The sequence below is a fragment of the Podarcis melisellensis genome, assembly GCF_964234715.1.
Source record: "Podarcis melisellensis genome assembly, chromosome: 6".
NCBI classification, from domain to species: domain Eukaryota; kingdom Metazoa; phylum Chordata; class Lepidosauria; order Squamata; family Lacertidae; genus Podarcis; species Podarcis melisellensis.
In genome coordinates, this window is record NC_138538.1 from 32,087,857 (window position 1) to 32,110,868 (window position 23,012).

The 23,012-nt window shown below is 45.4% G+C and overlaps 1 protein-coding gene and 1 long non-coding RNA gene across 2 annotated transcripts; both read right to left on the reverse strand.

Moving 5' to 3' along the window:
- Nucleotides 1–318: 318 nt before the first annotated feature.
- On the reverse strand, nucleotides 319–3,985 carry LOC309371638. Its single transcript, XR_014169235.1, has 2 exons — nucleotides 3,080–3,985; nucleotides 319–2,933 (listed from the first exon to the last, which is right to left on the reverse strand). It is a non-coding gene; the product is annotated as an uncharacterized lncRNA (long non-coding RNA).
- Nucleotides 3,986–9,575: 5,590 nt separating this feature from the next.
- Nucleotides 9,576–21,371, reverse strand: GPR37L1 (G protein-coupled receptor 37 like 1). Its single transcript, XM_081917428.1, has 2 exons — nucleotides 20,200–21,371; nucleotides 9,576–10,855 (listed from the first exon to the last, which is right to left on the reverse strand). The coding sequence occupies exons 1-2, from the start codon at nucleotides 20,977–20,979 to the stop codon at nucleotides 10,046–10,048; spliced, it is 1,590 nt and encodes a 529-aa protein (XP_081773554.1). The 5' UTR covers nucleotides 20,980–21,371; the 3' UTR covers nucleotides 9,576–10,045.
- Nucleotides 21,372–23,012: the final 1,641 nt, after the last annotated feature.

A 23,012-nucleotide genomic window follows, 5' to 3' on the forward strand; every position in this document is an offset into this window, starting at 1 on the left:
AGGGCTTGCCCATCTTGGGGTGACAGTGGACGCCTTACAGGAGAAGTCAGTGCATTGTGTAGCATCAGTGAAAAAGACAAGCGCAGTTGAGAATTACTAGGCAAGGAAATGGAAACAAAGCCGTCGCTAACAGAAATCTTTAGCTAGATAAGATAAATCTGTGGTGTCGTTGCATTTAGAGTATTGCGAACATTTATTGTCACCGCATCTTAAAAAGGACATTGCAGCACCAGAAAAGAACAAGCATAACTTTTGGGGCTGTGTTATGGTGCTTGGGAAGAAAACCAAATGTGAGGCACCTTGGTTTTTTTTATAAAAAAAATACAGTAACTAAACAGGTCCACAAGGGAGCTTTATAGATGATGTGGAGCAGGGGTGGCCAATATGCCCTCTAGCACCTTTCAGCCCTAGCCAGTGTGACCATTGGTCAGCAGTAATGGGACTTGAAGCCCAGCAGGTGTCTTGAGGACACCATGCTAACTGACCCTGATATAGGGAGTTAGAACAGGCACCCCCAACCTTCAGCTCTCCAGATGTTTTGGACTACAATTCCCATCATCCCTGAGCACTGGTCCTGTTAGCTAGGGATCGGGGGAGTTGTAGGCCAAAACATCTGGAGGGCCATAGGTTGGGGGTGCCTGAGTTTGAACATGGGCCCACTCAATGAAATTGGCTAGCAGTAGCTAGGAACAGACTAGACCAAAGGAGGCAGTATTTCATATAATGCCTTAGTTTAACTTGTGGAATTCACTGCCAACAGCTGTCTGGCCAGTAGCTTAAACTGTACACAAATTAATAGAAGAGTAGGTCTATCAACAGTTTTTCATGATAGTGCAATAGAACCTCCCTTGTAACTTTTGTGGATGTATTTGTACTTGGAAGCATAATCCTGAACTAGCTGGGATCTCAGTCTGCTTTTTCATATCTCTGTATATCTCCTAAATGCTGTTGCAATTTCCCCACTTGCAGACTTAATTGTGTAGCTTTTTCACATAGGGAAGACGGTAAATGGCTTTTATATTCCTGAAGGGAACATAAGACAGGCTTGTTTTCACAGCACTTACCTCTTTACTTTCCATCTTTTGGGAATACCAGTGCTGGCAGTATTTCCTTGCAGTTAAACCTATCCAAGCTACAGTAAATCTAGGGGAGAGAGTAGCTTCATGGAACAGGAATAGCATGTGGACATAACTGCCTCTCTTTAAATGCAATGTGCCAATATAGCCTGAAGGGGAGGTGGAGAAATATGTACCACCTACACATTACAAACTATGAATTCAGGATTATATGCATCAGCAGTTCCTGTCCAGCTTTTTTTCTTGCTTACATTTCTCAGTACAAGCAGATCATTTTGACACAACCACTTTTGTCCTAGTAGTAAAGGCGTAGGCAGGCCTGTTTGCTAGACCGAATGGAGAAAAACATCTGCAAGTAGCATCACACATGTACCTGGTGTGTCCTGTCAACCTTGTGGCCACTATTGCTGCAGGCAGAGTGGCTAGCCAGTATCATAAATACTGGGGATGAAGTTATGGCCAAGAAGGGGGTGAGTGTCATTCAGCAGGGACAACAAGAGAACTCTGGAGTGGATGAGCTGATGGCATTTTTCTGGAAGTGAAAACAGTGCAATTGTATTAGTCTCTAAGGTGCATTGCACTTTGCCAAAAACATGTTCATGTTGCTGCAGGCTAATACTGCTGCCTTTCTGGAATTTTTATTATCTCAGTAACTTCTTTCTTGTATACTAAGCAGACTTGAAAATTCTAGTGAGGACCAATCATTTGACATTTAATTTGTGTGCCTTTTATTTGAGTTCAGTTTTGGGTCCATGGTAACTTCAGAATGAAATATAAGAATTACTGTTCTGCAGCAGGCCAAAGATCCCCATAACCTAACACTGTCTCTAACAGTGGCCTTCCTGATGTCCCTGGGAAATTCAACCATCCATCCCTTTGTTGGCAGTTTACAGTTATATGGCCTCTCATGTGGAGGTGATCGTCCAATGACAGACCTATTTTCTACCCTGTTTTCTTTATCTTTATCTCTTTGAGGCTTTTGATACTTAGAAATTGTTTCCACATTGCTTGTATGCTGGGGAACCATTCACAATGGTAGCTCTGCTTAAAATTATGACACACTTTCTTGGTCATATGTGTGAGCAGTGGCCAGGACTCACCATCTTGTATCCCTTAGGTATGTCCAGTGCTCCCCTGTGGTTGTGGAGTGCAGTGATGGGCAAAGGAATCTTGGTTTTGTGTGGCGAAGTTTCATAAGTAATTTGAGGATGATTAGGCTGGTGGTTTTCAAAGCCCATTGTGGTTTGGTATTGTAAATAAGAATTTTATTATTGATACCCCACCCGTCTGGCTGGGTTGCTCCTGTAAAGTACAAAACTCCGAACACAATTCAACTGCCTTCTCTTTGTCCTTATGTAAACTGCATAAGGTGTGCACCTGCTGCACACACAGAACAGTTTAAATTGGATTTCATGTCCCTGTGATTTCCTCATCCTCGTGGCAGTCTATACTTTCCCTCCATCTGATTTGGATTTTTCAGATCTGCATATCATGCAGTAAGGAAAACAACAAAATGAAATTGCATGCTAATATGTACTGTGTGAGCATATTTATTTTATGCAGGTGGTGACCTTTTGCTGGGTCCCTTCTATCACCACACCCACTATTTCCATTGGTGAGGCACTCCTTGGTGGGCTGCTGGGCACCACACAACATTTTGTTGTTGTTAGGACCTGTTTTGTACAGGTCTGGTATATCAGGAAACTATCAAAGGTAAATTGAAAATGACTGCATGCACAGGTAAACAATTATCTGTACGCATCCCTACAATGGACCTCAGGGAACTCTGCGAAAGTGAGGAAGTACTGAAAGAGAGGATGGCTCAATGCACAGTGCAAATCATAGCATCAAGCAGCTCTCGCTGGTATGAATGGGAAACCCAGAGAGTTCAATTGAAAGCATTCATGTGGGCAAATGTGCATGAAAGTACGCATGGAAAAATCAGGGCTGTGCAACCTGCATGTGTATTAAAACTGGTGTGTATGCAGCCACCATACCCAAACATCTCTGTCATTCTTTCATTCACTGTCCATTCTTAGGCTGCATGATGCTGATTCGGCCATCTGGCCCCTGCCTACTGGGATTGCCCCAGATCATCTCTTCTCCAGCAGCAGCCGCTGCCTGGGCTCTAGTCCCTATTGGAAATGGCATCATAATGTGCTTGATGCTGTGTCTTGAACACTTGACTGAAGGGGGCGACCCTTTATGGCCCCAACATCTTTGAAATGTTAGACATGCTCCTTTCCTCCCCCCGCCCCCCAAACTGCATTCTAGCCAGGCTCGATCTCTTTTCTTTCTCGTTTTCTCTTCTCCCTTCCCCACCCCCAGCTCCCTGACCAACCAGAACCCTTTGCAACAAGCCCAGCATTGTTCTCACTTGGCCCTTGCTCAGGGTAAGCCAGCAGGAAAGCACTGCATGAATAGCAGCTCCCATCCATTCTCTGCTGTCTTGTTACATATTCAGGTCACATCACCACTTAGGCTATGCACAAACCCCCCTCACCCTCCCTGGCAGGGCGAGGATCAAGACAGTGGCCTCCTCTTACTCTCTGTCTCATAATTGCTCTGGGTTGCTTCACTTTGTTGGGACGATTTCTAATCCTCTTAATAGGACAGGACCCCCTGCTAGCAAAAGGCAGAGGCTATCTTCAGAAGAGATAGTCTTTCGCCTTCTATGCAAACTGACCCAAAGGTGGACTGTTTAGTCCAAAGATTTTTCTCATATTCTGTCCTATTGACCAATTCTGGGGGGTGGGAGTGGAGTGGAAGTGCCACACTGCAGCCCTTGAGATTGCAAGCAGATTTTGCTGTGAGCAATGAAATCTCGAGAGAGATGAGCGTGTCTGCTTTAACACTAGGGTAAATTTGTAAGTAAGAGTGTGATGGTAGAAAGCAGCAGTTTGAGCAAATCAAATATTTTTGCCTAATGAAGGAACTAATAAAGAAGCTGAAAGAAGGAAGGATGTGTCCTCAGCAGCAATAAAAGACAATAAGTAAAGGCAGAAGATCGGCCAATAGTCACAAATGGCAGTGTGTCATCTCGCTCCAGAAACCACAGCAAACCGAGGAAAGCAACTTACATAGGTATTTCAGACAGGGAAGACAATAAATGCTAGAACATGTCCCTAATAGATGTCACTCTAGAATGGGGCTCAAATGAGATCAGCCGCCATAATAAATGCTCACCATAAAGAAAGAGAAATTCCTGCAGCTATTTAGTTTTCCTTTGTTGATAAAACCTGAAAGTAAGGGCATCAATCCCTATGGTAGTCTTTATTTGAAACTTTGGGAGAACAAGCTGCAATTTACTGCATGCTACACACTGAAAGAATTAAAGGAAAATGATTCATAGATGGTATTTAACTCCAAGTAGATAGGCTAAGATGTATAATATGGAATTGGATCTGTGTTGGAAATGTAAAGTAGAAGGAACCATTTTTTCATATATGATGGGCATGCAAAAAAATTAAAGAATATTGGGAAATGATATATAATGAGATAAAAAAGTGTTTATAACAACTTCCCCCAAAAAACCTGAGGCACATCTGCTAGGAATTGTTCAGGAGTCAGAAAAAAATACTTATTTATGCAACAACAGCAGCTTAGGGTTTTTTTAGCCCAAAAATGAGAAGTGAGAGAGGTCCCTAGCAAGGAGGATTGGAAACTTAAGATGATAGAATATGCAGAGTTAGCAAGTCTAACAAGCAGAATAAGAGAACAAGATGAGCAGGTATTTAAAGAAGAGTGGAATTTTGTTCTGTATATTGAAAATGATTGCAGTTAAAAATGCTGACTTTAATAAATTTTAAAGTGAGAAAGGAAAATTGAATTTGATGAATATATCAAAATATGCAGGAATGGTGGATAAGTTAAATGAACCTTGGAAAGGGGAGTGAGGGAAGTCAATGAACGTATGGTTATAAGAGATGTTTTAATTTGAAATGTAAAATTTGAAAATTTAATAAAATTATTATATAAAAAAAGAAAACCCCTATGGTCATATTGGTTTTTGTATAGTTGGGCAGAACCTTGTGATCCCATACCATTGCGACTTTTCCTCTGTAGTGTCCAAACAGAGTTGAATGTGCACACAGTGAGTGTGACTCTCAGTAGGTCTGGTAAGTGTCCTTTGTGAATGGAGTGTGAACCCTCAAATGCTTCCCAGAATTTGCTGCAGCAGGTGGGAGGGTCTGTAGGCACTGGGTGACATTCTGCGGCAGATGTTCATGTCGAAAGGACTGTGATGCTATAGAAAACCATTGTTTCGTAGCAAACAGAAATGCACTCTGAGAAAGCGGTCTCATTGCATTCCTTTTCTACCCCGGTCACCACTGCAGTTTCCTCCTCTGTGATCTTCTCACCCTCTTTGGCCTTGCTGTTTCCCATATTTGAGCCAGGGATTGTGGGTGAGGACTTTGGCTGGCTCTGGTGGTGCTGAGTCTACAGCTCCCCGTTCTCCCCCGCCCCCCAGAGATTAATCCTGTCTCTGGCAAAATGGTAAACAGTTTCAGAGCAAAAGGGCTTCCCCCATGCCTGTGCACATAGAGGAGAGCTGTGGCCTAGTCTGCTGACGAGAGAGAGAGAGAGAGCAGCCCTTGGGATACATACCAAGTGTGCCTACCCCAAGACTGCTCTTGTTTGCTAATGGGGGCAGCAATCCAAACATCACTTTCTTTGTACAAAGACAGGAGCTTTGTCTCCATGGCAGCAGTCCCAAGAAGGAACTGTGGGTGTCATTGCCTATACAAAGCCCTCACTGATCCCCTGCGTTGCAGCCCATCCCCTAGCAACTGCCTCCCTCTCGCAGTGGCGTTTACTGCTCCTGAGGGTGCAATCCAAAGACAGCAGAGAACAAGGCCCTTTAACAGTTCTGCACAAACAGAGCTGGGAGCCTCATAAACAGGGAAATGCAGGAGAGGCCTGAATGCAGGGGCTACTGCAAACTGCTAGAATGAGTACAGGTGGACGATAGGTGAAGAGGCCTTTTCCTACTGTGCCAGACTGCTAGTGTGTCTCTTGCACAGAGGTGAGAGCCATTTGTCGTCCAGGAGTTGACTACAACTCCCATTGCCCCTGACCATTCACAGGAGCTGGGTCCATGGTGTGGGTTTTCCTGATTACCAGTGGGGTATGGTGGAGTATGCCTGAGGGCAAATGCTCTTGTAAGTGTCCACCCCACCTCGGTTGGCAGGAATAGCGCCCCAACATCATCATTGCCTCAGAACTACTTTAGGATCTTTTCCATTTGAGATCACACCATTGGTCTCTGGTGATCCAGCAGCTTTTGAAGACCTATGCCCTTGAATCTACTGAGCAGAGGCAGATTTAGGGGAGTGTGACCAGTTCGCCAGCACTGCGTGTTGCAGGGGGCGCTGCCGCAACAGTGAGCAATGGAAGGTGTGCGCCCCTGAAATTTTAAAGCCCAAAGTCTGCCAGAGTCCTGAAGGATGCAAAGAATCTTAGGCCTGGGAGTTGTTTTTTGGAACTTTCAGTCTTGCTAAGTGAATCTATTCACAGCGGGCTCATACCTAAGGAGCCTTTGCATCGCCTAAACTACTAAGTCTAACCTTTAAAGAAGGCCAAATCAATAAACGGTTATTTCTGTCGTCTTGTGGATTTGAAGCAGTTAGGTCACACGCGGGCCGTCCTCCCAAGCTATTCTCTGCAAGAGCGAAGAAGCACAATGAGATTCTCATGGGCCTAACGTCATTCGCCTCGGAAGCTTTGCTGGTGCGGTGAGAGAAGGAAAGGGAAGAGAGATGTGGAGGAATCACTGTGGTAGTGAATGTTTGAATGGATTCCCTCTACCTTGGGAGTCACACAGTAAATGCTAGTGCAGTGCTACCTGGAGCTACAGAAGCATTTTTCTGGCAGTGACTGCACATGAAAAGGGAAACATGAGCTTCTGTTTGTCCCTTGCATGCCGCTGTGCTGAAGCTACAAATGCATTCCTGAGAGCCTCAACCAAGCATGGCTCATGTTTACGCCTGTTCCAATGGCCAGCTGTATTGAAGTGTTCTGCCCGAATAGGGAATGTAACCACAAGTAAGGAGTGTATGCAACATACATGCAGGCCCCACTCTCATCCACCTTCCCACGTTGAATGGGAAGGTCTGAAAAGTGTATCTTGCTGAATGGGTTTAGAGGCCTCTGCACAGCTGGGACCCTGATAAGGCAGGGTTTTTTAAGCACAGTCAGTCAAATGTGCTTAGATGCTCTCTTCAGACCTTCCCATCCAATTCACAAAGGGTGAGATTGAGCACAGGGTGGGTAGGTCAGTGCATACAGGGACACTGGGAGCAGAGGCAGTATGCATGCATGCCCACCTCCCCATACCTGCGTTAACACCTGAATAGAATTCCAGATATTCCTAGTACAGAGCATTTGGAGATACTCACCCAGAAAGCAGGGCTTCACTTCCATTGAACAAGGAGCTTCTGCTTCAGGCTATCACTGTTATTAGCTAAAACTAAATGGTTCCTACATGAATTTGCCTAACATACAATTGGGGAGGGAAAAGAGTGCAACATACCCTGTGGTGACATATACAGCTCAACCACCACATTGGCAGGGAATGTAAGAGCCCCTTGAGGATTTAAAGGTAAAGGGACCCCTGACCATTAGGTCCAATCGTGGATAACTCTGGGGTTGCGGCGCTCATCTTGCTTTATTGGCCGAGGGAGCTGGTGTACACCTTCTGGGTCATGTGGAATGACTAAGCCGCTTCTGTCTAACCAGAGCTGCACACAGAAACGCCGTTTACCTTCCCACCGGAGCAGTACCTATTTATCTTCTTGCACTTTGACGTGCTTTTGAACTGCTAGGTTGGCAGGAGTAGGGACCGAGCAATGGGAGCTCACCCCGTTGTGGGGATTCGAACCGCCAACCTTCTGATCAGCAAGTCCTAGGCTCTGTGGTTTAACCCACAGCGCCACCCACGTCCTTTGAGGATTTAGTGACCTACAAATTCCCAAAGGGATGTCTAGCCTGAAAGAAGGTCCTTGCAGTTAGTGTTTCCTCAAGTCACTTGCTTTTCATTGGTGGCATGAAGGTGGAGACTTCCTTACTCAGGATTGAAAGGGAGACCCAGAGCCCTGGGATAAAGAGATGGGTTTTCCTGGCTCAAGGTCTGCATAGATGCCTATCTGACTTTTCTCCGTCTGTGACTGTGCTGTATGCGGGTTTCATGAAGCGCTGCATTCTGGCTTTGTGGGCAAGCCATTGCTTCCCCCTCTTCAAAGTATGCAGCCACAGGTGCTGCTTGAACCCAGCAGAGAGAGCTCATTGTGCCCCGATAAAAGTTGTTGCCAAGGGAGGCCGTCGCCAGCATGCGCACAGGAATCTGAGCCTGTCTGTGTGTGTTAATGTGAGAGACTTGCTTCCTTTTGGAGGGCATTGCAAAGTCCATGGCAGCAAAATACTTTAGATACTGGAGGAATGCCTAAATACAGCAGTGTACCTTTCCACAAGGGAGACATTAAATATCCTTGAACTCGGGCATTGTTGGCTGCCCACTCTCCACCTTAGAGCAGATTTATGCCACAAGGTGCCATAGGAAGGCACTGGACATAGTAAAAGATCCATCGCATCCTGGTCACTGTCTCTTCGAGCTCCTGCCGTCGGGACGGAGATACAGGACGATGAAGACAAGAACGAGCCGTCTTAAGAACAGCTTATTCTCCAGAGTGATCTCGGCCCTGAATGGGAAGCCTGGACTTTGAAAGTCATCTAATCTTCCTTGCTGTATTATACTGTATTGTTTTAATTAGGGTTTTTATAGTTGTTTTGATTTTGTGTGGAGTGCCCTACCTGGGTGGATGGAGCAGCCAAGTAATTTCGTTGTCCCTGAGAGGGGGCAATGACAATAAATATATTATTATTATTATTATTATTATTATTATTATTATTATTATTATTATTATTAAATAAACTCAGTGGGCATTAAGCAGCAGGATTCCTGATCTTCAGGATGGGTTTAGTGAGCCCTTATGTTCTCTGCCTGACCTCACCGAAGGAGGCAAATAGGAAATACACGGAGTGAATCACACCTTATGTGTCACATGTAGTTACATGTAGTAATGGTAGTTAAACCATTAACAGCACCTGTTGGCATCCTGGTTATGATCTGGACCATGGTGTGCAGGGAAAGAGTTGAACTCTTTCCTTCTGGGAGGCTGTGCTGACAAAAACCACACATGCACCACCATGAGTGCAAATACAAGCTTAGTTAGGAGCATCAAAGTTCAATGAGTAGTACTCACCTGGAGACTTGTGATAAATCAGAATACCTTTCCAGTGCTTTCCCTTATCACATTAAAAAAAAAGTGTATATATACCTTGCTGGAAAACTATGCTGTTCCTTGAGAAAATTTATGTGCTTTCTTGGTCAGGGAGGAAATCTGGTAAGGCACTAAATAGGTAGATTCACTTTAGAAGACACACAACAATTAGCTCTACAGCACATCTTTTGTTTTTAAAAATGTCATCTCAGGAAACATGTTTCACTATCTAGAGTATTGGTTTATTGAGGCTAGGGTAGTGCTTATCTTTTATAGGAGGCTGTCTCTGGGCCTGGAGCAGAGAAGGGGACAGTGAGATCCTGCACGACGGCAAGATGGGTTAATTTGTACTATGTCCTCTCTAAGACACTTGGGGTCTCTTCAGTCCTTGAGGGGCTGCAGGCGGAGCTTTCCTCGGCACCCCCCTCCTTCATGGCAGCAGCCTTCTCTGCTCGTGCCTGCGATTTGGGGGCGCTCACACCCTAGGTAATAGTTCAGCAGAGGAGAGAGAGCTGCCTGTTGAGGCCTCGTAACTAAGTCACTCTGATCGGAGCTGGTGCTGGAACAAGCCCTGCTCCATTTCCACCGTCCAGCCACTTCGCCAGCTGATAACTAAAGAGAAAAACAACTTTTGGTCTTGGGAAGAAGCTGGTGGAAGAACTGCTAATGCTCCCGCTTAGCTGATTGAGCTTAGCATGGAGTGCCAACTGCCCCCACAGGGGTAGGCGATTCCCGGGGCTTGTCAAAGAAGATGGAAGAAGACATCTCGGTTTTCAGCTTGCCGTCGGAGCCGCCGTCGCTGGAGGCAGCTTCCTGACCACACTCGTCGCAGCAGCAGCAGCAGCAGTCCATGAAAGCCTGGCCCAGCGGCTTGCAGAGGCACAGCAGTAGCACCGGAGTCACCGAGCACTTGAAGAACAAGAAGAACTGGTTGACGAGACTTAGCAGGTCCAGGGTCTGCTTGGCCATGTCAGGAGATAGGTAAGCCACAACGATATTGCTGACGTTCTCTGGAATTGTGCAGAGACCATAGATCACTGTCAGGCCGATCACAGTGCAGTTGAGTTGGCTCTCGCACTGCCCGTGCTTACTGCCACGGCAGTCGGTCTTGACTGGGCTGCTGACTCTTCTAGTGACCAGTTGGCAGCTGACAGTGAAGAGGATGGGCAGGCAGAAGTAGCATCCGAAGTACCACCACATCCTGGCGTTCTGGTAAGTAAGGACCAGAGAGTAAATAGATTCTGGCAGGTCCTGGGAAGGCTTCATGGTGCAGTAGTCAGTCACGATGCCAGAGACAGGTGAGGTGTCTTGCGCCAGCTGCCAGAGGAGGATCTCTGGGACGGAAAGAGTCATGGAACCCACCCAGATGACAGCCAGCTTGGCAATGATGGAATGGCAGTGCTCAATGGGTCGAAGCTTGGCTTGCGGACTGGTGGCCGCATGGAATCTGTCAATGCCCAGAGCGCAGAGACTGAAGGTGGTTACGCCCAATGAAGACACCTAGGATCACAAAGAACAGAGACAGACTGTTGTTCAGGGTAAGTGAACTGACCAAAAGGGGCGGTTTGCTTTAAAGGGAGAAGGGGATGCTGACATCAATGGATGAGCTGCAAAATCAGTTTCTCTATTTCTTTTGAGTGCAAAAAGCCTCTTTCTGAGTACAGTGGGGTACCTCGGGTTAAGTACTTAATTTGTTCTGGAGGTCCGTACTTAACCTGAAATTGTTCTTAACCTGAAGCACCGCTTTAGCTAATGGGGCGTCTTGCTGCTGCCGTGCCACTGGAGCAAGATTTCTGAAGCAAAGTTCTTAACCTGAAGCTCTATTTCTGGGTTAGCGGAGTCTGTAACCTGAAGCGTATGTAACCTGAGGTACCACTGTACAAGAAATGGGCCTACTGTATAAGGATTGACGCAGACCCCAATTTATACCATGCTATTTTTATATACATGCCTTTTGTAAAACCAGGTAAGGTCACCCAAATCCCCAACAGCTTTTTTTATATGTTCCCAAGAGCACTGTTGTTGGTTAAGGCCAAAAGTGTGTGAAAAGACATAATGAATTATAGGTGAAAGATGCTTTGGAAAAGGTTACTCCAATGTAGGCCTAAGCAAAGAGAGACAGTAACCTTTGGAAGCCCGAAGGATTGAAAAGAAGCAAATTCAGAGTGCTAAATGAGCCCTATTATCAGAATGACCCTCCTTGCTTTGTAAACTTGAGGCACATATATCAAGGCAAATGAGGGGATCAGCTCTGATAGAAAGGCTGACCCACCCCCTTTTCAGCCTAAGATGCTCTTGGCTGCTATTCTGCTTTAACACTAGTGTAAATTTGTACGGTCAATACTGGTAAAGCAATCTGGTGGACTCTCCAAAAGCTGTATCTGAAATAAAAATGCTCAAAGGCTCAGCTAAGCAGCATTCTCTTGTCCATTGTTCCCCCTTACTACCCTTTTTTGGTTCCTTAAACCTCAGTGTTTGTATTTTATACCTTTACCATTTTTGCCTATATTTTTATATCAGTTGGTGACAGCATAGGGGTGCACAGTAGGAAGGCAGGGGGCTCATTGTGGTTTGTGTATACAGTGGTACCTCGGGTTACATACGCTTCAGGTTACATACGCTTCAGGTTACAGACTCCGCTAACCCAGAAATAGTACCTCAGGTTAAGAACTTTGCTTCAGGATGAGAACAGAAATCGTGCTCTGGCTGCACAGCGGCAGCGGGAGACCCCATTAGCTAAAGTGGTGCTTCAGGTTAAGAACAGTTTCAGGTTAAGAACAGACTTCCGGAACGAATTAAGTACTTAACCCGAGGTACCACTGTATATATATCAGTTGAAACATTATCTGTGGTATAGCTAGAGACTTTTCTATACCTGCACCTCTTATTTACTAGCTATCCCTCCCCAGAAAACCGGACTCGGACAGGCTCTACTCATGCAGCAGAAGACAGGGGCTACAATGGACTGTATCACATCAGCTTACAGGTGGAGAGATCCCAGTCACAAATGCCCCCCATCTTAATCATTTCATGCAAACAGAAAGCCAGCACGACAGGCGAAGGGTTGGGACCAGAACTTTTTCTCTATGATGCACTACACTTCTAATTGCAAGGAAATTATTATGTTGGGGAACACCCAGAAGTGGTACAATCCATTCTACCTCCTTGGGACTCTTCACCGAATTTTGCTGCACCTTTTCATATATTTACAGATTGCAATTAGCAACTAAAAGCAAGAGCGTCCGGCTTGGGTGGGAGAGACCTCCTTGAGAATCCTTCCCAGGCCACTAGCAAGCTCTTGACAAAATCAGCGCTGGTCATTGAAATCCCCTCCCAACCCTGCTCCCCTTCTGGTTCTTACTACCTAAACGCATCCGCTCTCAGAGGGATAAGCGAGTTCAAATAAGTTTGTTGGTGTCCCCAGCCAGTCCCAGCTAATTTCCGCTGCATTCAGAAGCCCAGGAAAACATCCCCCTCTGCCAAAAGGGAAGAGGGCAAAGCGTGGAGGAGAAAATGCCAAACTCTGGGTGGGTTTGAAAGACAATGAAGAGCATGAATAAATAGCAGCCGGGGCTGCCCTCCCCCTCACGCTGCCCTCTCCATTACAAACGCTGTGCTTTCCTTGGGCTCAGGAAACACAACGCCCCATTTGAACAGTTGTTCATAGACTGCGCGAGAGCTCCAGGGCCCTAATTGCAGGCACCCGCTCACTTCTGAGGGGAACAAGGGACATTCATTGAGTGCAGGAAGCATCGGAAATTGGGAAGAAATCCTCAGAAACCCTCCGTCTCCTTTTAAGTGCAGCCAACAGAAGGCTTCCAGGCCACAGCCTGCACTCCTGAGGGCTGCTTCTCACGGTGCTTTTTAAAGACATGAGAATGGGTACCCACAGGTTTCCTCTTAATCTAAAGATACACACACACACACACACAAACCCCACGATGCCCTTGTTTCTCTCCAAGAAACTGGTGGGAGACTGGAGGAAGGGGCTGCCTTGAACATTGTAGGCCCAGCCCAAGTGTTTCATTTTGCTTCTCCAAGCAGTTGCTCTGTACGCATGTGATGCTGTGCATCCCTACTCTGCCTTCAATGGGACCATGTGCCACCGGGCCTAAACACACTGCATAGTCTGCCGGTGAGCTACCGGGCCAAATTCATGGTGTTAGTACTAGAAAACAAATCCTTAAATGGCTTGGAACCCATGTAGCTAAAAGAATGCCTCCCCAAGAAGGCCCATCTTGGGCCTTACAATCACCAGGTGAAGCCTCATCGCAGATCTCTGCACCTCACCAAACCACAGCGCACAATCTTTTTCTTGACATAGGTGTTTTTTTAAAAAAACAAACCTGAAGAATCATTCAAACTTGCCACATTCCATCTGCAATATAGAGTGGTACGACAGTCCCAGGAAAAACAGCAATCTGGTTATTCCACTGCATTTGTACAGAGGCTCTTATTCCCAAATAAATGTGCATATAGACAAAGCCTTAAAAGAGCTTTTAAGGTAGAAAACTTGGGAGGGGAGGAGTAGCTTGCATGGGGAGTTTTGGGAGAAAGCGGAAGGTGAAAGATGAGTTCAGCATCGTCTTCCCTGCCATAATTCTTCTGCTCTCCGAGATGCTTTGAGGTAGAGAAGAGGTAGCCAAACAAATGCTAGCTGCTGTGTGCTTGACATTTGTTCTAAGAGGGAAACTCAAAGGCACAGGGTAACTTTTGCAAAAGCTGAGCTGCTGGGTTAAACCAGAATGTCTTCCAAAGGCACAGCTGCTCTGCAAGTTTTATTAAAAGGCAATTTGCAAATTACTTAAGACTGACAAACAGAGTGGAATAAGGAATATGTACTATGCTGCTTTCATAGTCAGCAGTTTCAAGCATGTTAACATTCTAGCATTTAACAGGATTTTTCTTTTTCTGAATGACTGCAGTTACTAAGATTCCTGTCCTGGTTTCACTTGCTTTCCCTTCAGAGTGGCACTGGGTTTGCAGCTTCTAGGATGGAGGGTAGTAAATGTCTGCAAGCACCGTCAGCCTGTTTTGGACTTTCAGATGTTGGCAAATATTTCTCCAGAGCAAGCAGAAGTGGTCTCTGGCAGTGTTGGGATGTGTGGACTGCATGAATAAGTCCTTGACCCGTGACTGCATTTCCCTATTTTCCTACAGCAGGCCCTTACTGCCTGTGATCCTGCCAAACAATACCAAGGCTGCATTGTCTTCCTTGCCTCACCCATGCATGGAGCTGTTCCCATAGCGAAGCACTGAATCATTCACAGATGTTCCACCACCTGCATCGCTCTCATCTTGCTTCGAGTTAGGAACCGACCAGAGAAGCTACAGAGTAAGCAGCCTGTGTGGCACGTTCTCTCGCAAGGAAGGACAGGAGAGAAGAAGGAACTTGTATATATATATATAAAAACTAACCTACATGCCAATGGTCAAGTCTGAACATCATCGTCATTTTAGAGTGTTGTTTGTGCTGTACTTTTGTACTATTTTATTGTTGTTAGCCGCCCTGAGCCCTGCTTCGGCTGGGGAGGGCGGGATATAAATAAAATTTATTATTTATTATTATTATCATTTTCTATTTATTCATTTGGTTTATATCCCGTCCTTACTCCAGAAGGAGCCCACAGCAATGTTAAAACATTATTTTGGGGGGGCGGTGGGGGACTAAATAGTTCAAAACATTCCAAAAGCAATTTTAAAACCTTTTCTCAAGCAGTGATCTCAGGGTTGCCAGAAACATTGTCTTTCAACCTTGGTAAACAGGAATGTGTCTGGATTTATTCTGAAAAGTCAATAATGCAGGACAGGAGACAGTTTCACTTCACTAGGGAAGGTGGTTCCACAAATGGGGCACCACTACTATAAAGACCCCATTATAGGTCAATACGAACTGGACAGCCTCCAGCAGCAGCATCACCAGCAAGTCCTCACCTGCTGATCATAAGGACCAAGATGACTGGTATTGGGGAAGGCACTCTTTTAGGTACTTGGGTCCCGTGCTAATTCTAACCCCTTGAATTGGCCCAGTAGCTCATTGGCAGATGGTGCAGCGCTTTCAGGACCACCGACACATGGTCCCATTGGTCTCCCCCACTTACCAGCCTAGCCCCACACTGGTAAACATTCATCATTCAGAAAGTAAACAATTGGGTTGTAAGAAATTGCAAAACTTTAATCTGCACAAAATTTCATTTCCGTTCCAGTTGGAATTTAAACATCCATCACCCAGTTCCAGGTTCCAACATTTTCCTTATTGCATAATTCTAAGGTAAAGGTAAAGATGCCCCTGACCCATTAGGTCCAGTCGTGGATGACTCTGGGGTTGCGTGCTCATCTTGCTCTATAGGCCGAGGGAGCCTGCGTTTGTCCGCAAAACACTAGCTTTCAATAAATCGCCTGTCTTCTCAGTCCTAGGCATAAGCTACTGGGATATTCCCTAGTACAAACCCTGTTGAAATGATTGAGATATGTGCAAGAGCACTACCATAAACCTGGGCAGTTCCAATTCATTGCGAATGAGAACACTCCAGCTTTGTGTTGTTGTTTAGTCGTTTAGTCGTGTCCGACTCTTCATGACCCCATGGACCAGAGCACGCCAGGCACTCCTGTCTTCCACTGCCTCCCGCAGTTTGGTCAAACTCATGTTGGTAGCTTCAAGAACACTGTCCAACCATCTCGTCCTCTGTCGTCCCCTTCTCCTTGTGCCCTCCATCTTTCCCAACATCAGGGTCTTTTCCAGGGAGTCTTCTCTTCTCATGAGGTGGCCAAAGTATTGGAGCCTCAGCTTCAGGATCTCTCCTTCCAGTGAGCACTCAAGGCTGATTTCCTTAAGAATGGATGTTTACTTTCTGAATGATGAATGTTTACAAAGGAAGGTGCCTATGTTCTATGGAGCTTTCCTATGTGCTTTGCCTTATATGAGACAAAGCCAGCCACACAAATTCACAGGGTCAATTGTGGGTCGAATGAACTCTAATGCAGCCTGGCCGTGAGCTGACACAATGGTCTTGATGGTTCTGTTGTAAGAAAAGCCCTGCTGGATCAGACCAAAGGCTGATAAAGTCCAATGTCCTGCTTCCCACAGGGACCAATCAGATGCCTATGGGAAGCTGACATGCAGGTCGTGAGCACAATAGCATTCTTATTTCCCACTGTTGTTCTCCAGCAACTGGCATTCAGAGGCATTTTGCCTTTGATCTTGGAGGTAGCATATAGCCATCATGGCTAGCAGTCACTGATCACCTGTTTTCCTGGGGGTGAGGGCTGGGCCTCAGGGAAATGTAATTTGATGGGGAGACTAGGGATCAGTAAGAGAATTCTTAGCACCTTCACCAAATTTAGCAGCCAAACTAGGCATGACTTTAACCATGTTTTTGCATCCTGCATTTGGGACCAGCAATGTCTCTTCATTCACAAAAAGCAGCTTCAAAGCCCCTTATTCTGATCTGGAGAGTGGGATTTTTTAAATTAAAAAATCATTTTCCTTGCACTGTGTTCCCATTGAAAATTGAGTTTTACACCAGCTATTTGCCTTGATTTTTAAAATTCTACATAATATTTGAAAATTGAGACAAAAAGAAAGATGTAGCCAATCCAAGCATGTAATTAATGTCTAGTTTGGGCCCATAATCCCCAATGTTCTTTGGGAGAAGCCATTATGGTCAAACCGGAATGAAGCTGACATGAGCTAGTAGTTTAGATCCTGATCGTTGGTTGGCTCTAACTCACATCCGTTTTGTGCCAGTTCAAACATAATGGTTTCTCCCAAAGAATCCTGGACAATCAGACAACTGCTCCACCACATGGCCATGTTAATTTATTTTCCCACATCTGACTGGAGATAAAGGGTTGTGTGAATCTAGCCTCACACCAAGCTGCTTTCCTTGGATGGGAATCCTCTGAAGCCCAAGTGCCTTGGGACAGAAGAGGGAACGATATTCTAATGGCAGAATTACATGGCAAATGTACAGGTCCACCATGTCTTTGCCATCCTTCCACCTGACAGCCTAGTTTTCATGTCTTTAAGTGCAGAGTGAGTTTCACAGAAATCTGCCATACTGAGCATTCGTCAACCATCTTCACTGACAGCGGTTGATTATTCAGACCTGTCTTTTAGGCACACTCTGGCAAGGCATGGAAGGGGGCAGGGTACTCCGCACAAATGTTGCGTGTGCAGTGCAATCTTATCCATGTTTACTCAAAAGTAAGCCTCCCTGTTTTCAAAGGTGCAACGTTTTGAGCACTCGCAGGAGTGCAAGATCTGCCCTCACCCCACTGCCTTAGAAACCAATGCAGCTGAAAATAAAATGTATTTTGGATATGCCGAAACACTAAACAAATACATTATCATGACTGATGCAGTTGCCTGCACACACGGATGCTTGAGGTTTTTTTTTTTTAATAATAATTTTTATTGATTTTCCAATTTTTACAACAAAACCACACCAAACAAAACACACAACAACAGACACAGACAAAACATACATTTTGTTTTCTTAACCTCATTTTCATGAGCCTCTTTTCTCAGACTTCCCCATACCTTCCCCTTTTTGCATCCTAGTTTTCCAGTTTTTCAGCAACCCTTTTAATCAATCAAAATTTAACTTATTCTCATTTCATTTTCACTTTAAATCAAAAAAGAAAAAAAAGATAAATTAGCTGTAATTATACATCTTCCTCTCCCTTAACACTTTAACATTCCTCAAATTTATAGCAATTTTTAAGATATGCTTTAAATTTCTTCCAGTCCTCCTCCACAGTCTCTTTCTCTTGGTCGCGGATTCTGCCGGTCATTTCTGCCTGGATGCTTGAGGTTCATGTGCAAAAGCAAATATATTGATAGCATGAGCAGATGAAAAAGAGGGCAGAGTTATTGCGCCTTCAACGGTTGTGTAGAAGAGGGAATTGTCACTTGGTTGCTCTTCCTTCCTCTGCTGGTTATATCAAAAGAGGATCCACATGCCCATAATGGTAAGTACAGGCTCTCCTCAAATACTAGCTGAATCCCTGGTTCATTTCCTTCCTTTGCCACAGATTTCCCCTGGGACCTGAAGTGAGGTACTTAGCCTTTGTGTACCTCAGACTAACTGTCCAGTCTATAAAAAAGATAAGGTTATCCCCAGGTGTGAAAGCTTAAGACACACCAGAAGTATTATCAACATGCGCCATCACATGCACAAGCATACACAACCCAAGTAGAGGGGAACTTCTATGCAATTTAGAAATGTGACACACTTCTAATGGGTTTCCTGCCACTGTGAGAATAGGATGTTGAATTAGATGGGCCATTGGCCTGATCCAGGAGGTTATTCTTACGTTCATATGACACTGCTGTCTATATCTCTCAGTGATAAGTACCTGGATGAGATCCTAAAGTTAGGGCTGCGACTGTCTCTGTTCTTTTAAAAGCAGGCACAACAGGTAGAAATTCAACAAGTAGAGCCTTTCGCAGCATGATGTAGTATCCCTGTCACATGACTGTTAAAGGCAGTGGTATCCTAAAGAGGAATGCATTGGGAGAGAATTTTACCAAGAATGGCCACTTCAGCTCTGCCTTCTCTGTCCTTGCCTTAGAAGAAAACTTGCTCCAAACCTTTAATAGTTGTAAATAAAACTTTGCAATGGTATGAATACAGCTCTTTGAATTGTCTTAGATCATTATAGCAGCCTGAAGCCCTGCTGGTTAATGGATTCAGTGCAACTGTTTGATATGTTTATTATTTTTAATTGGGGCATTATCTTCCTGAGGGGACTTGAAAGTATTTGCATTTATAACCTTGCTCCGTAAATTAGCTGTATTTCCATTCTATATTGTTTTCTTCTAGACAAATAATGCACAACTTCCCCATGTTTGTTCTGTAGCTCCGAGTATCTGGAGTCAATGCAGCAACAAATCACTACGCAAGGAGTTCTCAAACTGCGCTCCACGGACCACCAGTGGTCGGCTAGCTTCATTCAGGTGGTCCATGGCATGTCCATGTTAAATAGCCATACTGATTTTTAATTGCATTGCTATTGCTTCTATGGAATTCAAAGTGTAATACAATGAAATAACTATAAGAAATAAAAGAAGCAATAAAATACAAATAGAAACCAAAGAGCATCCAGCACAGTGGCAATTGCTACAAGAGGCAGAAAAACCATGAAGTGGTCCACCAAGACCCTCAGCAGTTTTCAAATGGCCGAAGCACAGTTCATATGAAAGCCCATGATAATCAGGCTTTAAAAATACCATCCGTGACAATACTTTCCTCATCCAACAAGCATACTTATCTTCACTTTCTGAAAGGCATCTCAGTGATCTGGGACACACCTGTTACCCAGTTGGGAAGAAGGCTGGTGTAGCCTCCACCCCAGGCAAGGGCAACCTCAGCCCTCCAGATGTTTTGGGACTACAACTCCCATGATCCCTAGCTAATAGGACCATCTAATTCCCTGGATGATGGGAATTGTAGTCCCAAAACATCTGGAGGGCTGAGGTTGCCTATGCCTGCTCCAGCCTTTCATATGAGGTTAGAATACATTGCAAAGGATGCACTGTGTTACACTCTAGAGGGTGTAAGTCCAAGCTCACAATATATACCGTATTTTTTGGACCATAACACTCACTTTTTTCCTCCTAAAAAGTAAGGGGAAATGTCTGTGCGTATTATGGAGGGAATGCCTACGGGTGGCATACCTATGGATTTTCCTCCTCTAAAAACTACGTGTGTGTTATGGTCGGGTGCATGTTATAGAGCGAAAAATACGGTAGCTGGGCACATGCTCAAATATTACCCCCCAAAGAGGATGCACAAAATTGCTGATGAGAAACCAGGGAGGACCTCAGTGGAATCTCTTACCTCCATGAAAGGCACCACGCGGCAGGAGATGCTCCCCAGCAGCCTCTTCTTGGTGATCTCATTGAAGATAACCACCGGCAGGCAGAAGAAGAGGATGAGGAAGTCCCAGAAGGCAAGGCTGGCCAAGATGGAGTTCCAGGCACTTTTCATGTAGTAGTTGTGCCAGACGATGCACATCACGGAGAGGTTCCCAATGATGCCCACGGCAAAGACAATGAGGGACAGGAACATGACAGCGTAGGCGCTGTAAGAGCTCTCAGTCACTGGGTACAGAGGGTTTTGGATCTGAGGGCGCTTCCCTGATGCCACAGTCATATTGTCCAGGGGTTCTGTGGCCCCGTGGACCGCCGGACTCCGCTGGCGCTGCTCAGAGGGATACGTGCTGGACGGCGCCAGGGCCTTGGTGGGCCGTAAGCTGCCAGGGAGCACTGGCCGAGGAAACTCCACTTTTACTCCCGGAACGTACTGCTGAACTGGCTTGGGCTCTTCATCCTTGGTTCCCCGGCGAGTCCTTCTCCACCTCAGTTGCTCTTCCGACAGCTGCCGCCCCCTCTGATTGCCAAGGGATCCTGGCCATCTCAGCCTGCCCGGTCTTCCAGGCATCTCCAGCAGTGCCTCTGGGGAGACAAAGTGCCTTGTTAAATGACCCTCTCCAGCCCTCTGCTCCCTCCTGGAGGATATCGAAGGCTCTTGAAGAAGCGGGGCAGCCCCTTCCTTCCCCCTGGTCTCCAGAGGCTGCAGGAAAGGAAGCAAAAGCATCATTGTCCAAGGCAAAGGCATCCTTCCTTCTGCACAGATGGGGAGGACGGTGCACACAGAAGGCAACTTACAAAAAGAGCCAGCAGAGATGGCAAACTAGGAGAAAATGAGGGAGAAAATTCCCACGCTTTGACTCGAGGTATTCAGAGGGCAGGGAGCAGGGGGAGGCGACCCTGATGCTTCAGCCCGGATTGAGCCAAGACGGAGAAAGTCTTCAGTCTGCCTCGACCAGCCTCACTGCCGTTCTGCATTCCCTCAGATCTTGGGCCAGAATAAAAACCGTTTCTCCCAGTAATTCGCTCCAATCATCCTTTATTGAACCGTAGGCCCCCTGGTGGCCAAACCACAATGGCTAAAGGCTGCTGTGAAAAGAGCCCAGCATTGCTTGAGGCGGCGAGAGGAGAATAGCAGAAAGAAACCACCTGCCTCAGTAAGAGACCTTGGAGGGTTTGTGTGGTAGAGCCTTGTGGGAAGCAAGGGTGATTTACATCAGAAATAAGAAACCTCTTGCTGAGTGAATCCCCTTGAGCCAAACTAGAAAGGTCACAGTACAATTCAGAGGGCTATGTATTCATTAGTATATGTTAAAAGAGGATTCTGTTGGCACTTGAAAAAGGTGGCAGAGCAGCTTTTAAGCTGATTGTGGGGAGGGAGGGAAGCCGAGAAGAGCTGGGGAGGGTCCAATTCAGAATGAATCCTCTGCGTTGAAGATGAAAAAACTGGTGAAAAATTAGGCATTGTGAGTACAGGGCACAGGAAAGCAATTCAGAAAGGCCAAAGCAACACAAGTCAAAAGGCAAGAGCAAGACACTTGAAGAGAGAGAGAGAGCATACAAGTGTTTATAAGCTAATGCTAGAAGCCTCTGAGCCAAGATGGGTGAACTAGACTGCTTGGTCTTAGATGATGGCATTGCTATACAGTTGGCATAATGGAAACCTGGAGGAATGCAGAGAACCAATGAGACATGGCTTTCTTTAGATATAAATTATACAGGAAGGACGTACTATAGATGGCGTTGTCTGTGTGTCAAAGAGGGCATTCAGTTCAGCAAACCAGAAAACTTCAAGGGTGAAGATTCTGTCACAAATCATGGTGGATGGCGATACCGGGCCCTTAGAGTAATTTAGAGCTGGGGATGCGCTGTTGTCCTCCTGATCATAATGCTCAGGGAGATCTTGAGATGAGGGGTGTTCTGTAATAAGCTTGGATCCTAGAACAGTAAGTAGGTAGGATCCTAGAATGCAACAACTGATTGGCTTGCAGCAGAAGACCAATCAGGCTCCAGGAGGTAGTTAATCAGCATATTAGACTGGTAGGATCGTAGAATGCAACAACTGATTGGCCTGCAGAAGAAGACCAATCAGGCTCCAGGAGGGAAGCAGAATCAGCCAATTAGACGGGACTCATTGTGTAAATAATGTATATAAAGGCCTGAGGTTTTTTTTGGGGGGGTGCAATCACTGTTTTACAAGCTGCAATAAAGAGCATGAAATCACTGCAGGACTCCGAGTATATTTGAAGGAATGAAATCGAGCAAGCACCCCAAAGAGAAAATGTCATAGTAATGGGTGACTTTAACTACATTGGCGTAGACTGGCTACCTACAAGTTCCAGTCATGGCAAAGAGGTAAAATTCCTAGATACACTACTGTAAATGCCTGGTCATAGACCCAACCAGAGGGGAGTCAATCCAGAACGTAACCTTGAGTGGTGCCCCCAATTGTCTCAACACTTACATCTTACACCAGGTACTGAGCACCACTCAAGGTTACGTTCTGGGTTGACTCCCCTCTGGTTGGATCTCTGACCAGCACTGACTTCCCCCAAAAGAATTCTTGGAGCTATAGTTTTTTTTAAAAAAATAATATTTTATTGAGTTTCTTTTCTTACAGTCAAAGATATAAAGCTTAAGAAAGAAAGGAAAAGAACAAAAAGAAAAAGAAATATATAAAAAATCCAACTTTCCATAATTTTTTTTTACAATCCAGCTAGACTTCCCCACATCCTCCAAACCCTGAGTTCTTTGTAATAAAAACGTCAGCAATTTGTTACC

Coding starts and splice junctions, on each gene's coding strand:
- GPR37L1 (XM_081917428.1), bottom strand. CDS start 20,979: ATGCCTTTGCCTTGGACAATGATGCTTTTGCTTCCTTTCCTGCAGCCT. Junction 10,856..20,199: donor GCGTGGTGCCTTTCATGGAG/GTAAGAGATTCC, acceptor TTGTGATCCTAG/GTGTCTTCATTGGGCGTAAC.